This window comes from Habropoda laboriosa, unplaced genomic scaffold (genome assembly GCF_001263275.1).
Source record: "Habropoda laboriosa isolate 0110345459 unplaced genomic scaffold, ASM126327v1 scaffold143, whole genome shotgun sequence".
NCBI lineage: Eukaryota > Metazoa > Arthropoda > Insecta > Hymenoptera > Apidae > Habropoda > Habropoda laboriosa.
The window spans coordinates 1641721-1643935 of NW_017100404.1; the positions used below are offsets into that span (position 1 = coordinate 1641721).

The 2215-nt window shown below is 29.8% G+C and overlaps 1 protein-coding gene across 1 annotated transcript in view; it reads left to right on the forward strand.

The window, feature by feature from the left end:
- Nucleotides 1-2215, forward strand: part of LOC108575324 (protein ECT2) — an 11445-nt gene that overhangs the window by 2822 nt on the left and 6408 nt on the right. Inside the window, exons 5-7 of the mRNA XM_017938090.1 lie at nucleotides 33-1322; nucleotides 1786-1920; nucleotides 1990-2215. The exon at nucleotides 1990-2215 is cut by the window's right edge and continues 12 nt beyond it. Of these exons, the coding sequence (XP_017793579.1) occupies nucleotides 33-1322; nucleotides 1786-1920; nucleotides 1990-2215 (1651 nt within the window). The remainder of the gene's footprint in view (nucleotides 1-32; nucleotides 1323-1785; nucleotides 1921-1989) is intronic.

Consider the following 2215-nt stretch of genomic DNA (forward strand, 5'->3'; position numbering starts at 1 on the left):
ACACATAAATATTTGTATACTAAATTCCTCAGGTAACAGATTTAGGAAGCCATCAGTACAAGATATCAAACAATACTTTTGACATGCTACCATACACTAAAAATCCTAATTATACTCCATACCATTATATGAAAACAAAACCATTTTCCTTTACTTTTTACAATCCATATACTAATACTATTCCTAATATGAAAAAAGTAAATTCTTCACAAAATTATAATATTAATAACACAAGCTTGATAAAAAAATTGAGTACCAAGCGTTTTTCACATTGTTTTTGTTCTTCTGCTTCATATTTTGAACATAAAGAAAATAAATACAATTATTCTATTCTAAATGACATTAGTCAAGATTCGGCAATTTGTATGGATGATAATTTATATGATTATTCAAACTTACCAGATGAAGTTTGTAATATGTCTGAGTTTTCTATAGCACGAACTGATTCTGCTATTGATATGTCTACATCAAGATTATCTTCTAATGTAATACAAACAAATGGAGTAAATGGATTACAGCAAGCTAATTTTCCTGTTACATCTACTATGTTGAATATGCATTCAATATCTTCATCTTCATTATTTTGCAATGATAAAAAGACTGGAACCAGCATGTCTAATGTTTCTTCAAATAATAATACTCCTGATGGAAATGTGCATACTCAATCAGAATTACATAATTTTAAGTCTTCTACATTATGTAAAAAAAGTATTAGTCAATATATAAACAAACAATGTTCTGGTACAGAAACTCATTTATTGAAATTTTGCAAAAATTCACAGTGTGCACAAAGCTCCTTTTGTTTTAATAGGAAAATTCTAACACCTAGACGATATATTAAATGGCGGAAAGCTAAATCGTGCATTACAATTCATAAAATTAATTCTTCAGATAAATTTAAATTAAAAAAAGTGCATTCTCATCCTACTTTATTGAGACAATATGATTCAGAACTTAATGATTCTCTTTTGTACAATTCACCTACCCCAGTAATAAGGAAGAAGAGTTGTTTGAATGCATGTAAATTAAATTCATCTATTTTTTCAAAGCTTAGTCATTTAAATTTTTCTCCATTATTTAAGCAGTATGTTCTTGCTAGTCCATACAACCAAATTCCAGATACTCATCAAAGACAAAAGTATACTCCTTTACCTAGTCCCCTTCCTATTCCTGCTAAGGTAGCAAAATTATCAAATTCCGAATATGGCTCAAGAAATAATTTTACATCAGATGAAAGTTACTCAAATGTTTTTTCTAAAAATTGCATTTTGAAAGACGATCTTATGAAACTGGATAAACAGGAGGACAAGCCATTATCTTTGGTACTTTTGCTTTTCTAACGGGGTATTATATTAGGTTGCGGAATTAAGGGTTGATTGATAATTTGCTCCATTTGTTGTCAAGTTGTAGACGAGTAGAAATATATCGTAGAAATCGGAATATTAGATTAAATTGATGAATATATATCCCATATGTAAACCTACAACCTAGTAATTTAACAATAGGAAATTGTGATGTCATGTTTATGTTGCCTTTGTGATGTACAGAACCCTGTATTTACAAGGTTCTGTGGTAGTAATATGGAATTACATAATTAATGTGTCATTGTTTGCAAATATATTTTGTGCTGTATACATTGTAGTATACTACCATGTTCTTATGCAATAATATAAAGGAAATTAATGGAATTATGTGTACTCTATGTTTCAATATATATGTATTTTGTCTGTACTAATTATAAAAAAGGTATTAATTATTTATAAATTATCCCAATTTTATTTTTAGGTTGTGGATGAATCAAATGTAAATGCATTACCGGATTTAGCTTCTGTAAGAGCTCATATTGTGAAAGCAGAATGGTTTTGGACATCTGTACAAAATGAGGGTGCAGCTGATGAGAAGGAATATTTATTTGAAGACGTAAGTTTATTAAAATAATTGCAGAAGTTCCATTTTTAATGTATTTTTAATGATTTATCTTATATCCAGTATTTGGAATCCGTTCTATCACCAACTGTATCAGCTAGACGTGATAGCCAACAAGCTGCTACTCCAAGTACAGCATCTACAAGACGAAAACGTAAACGTTTAGCAGATACTTTATCTAGTCTGGTCCAAAATGGTGCAGATTCTCCGGCACTACATAAGAGACGATCTAGCATCAGTGATGCAGGACATTTAAGTGTTAGTGGAAGTTTCCTTGACTGTACAACAA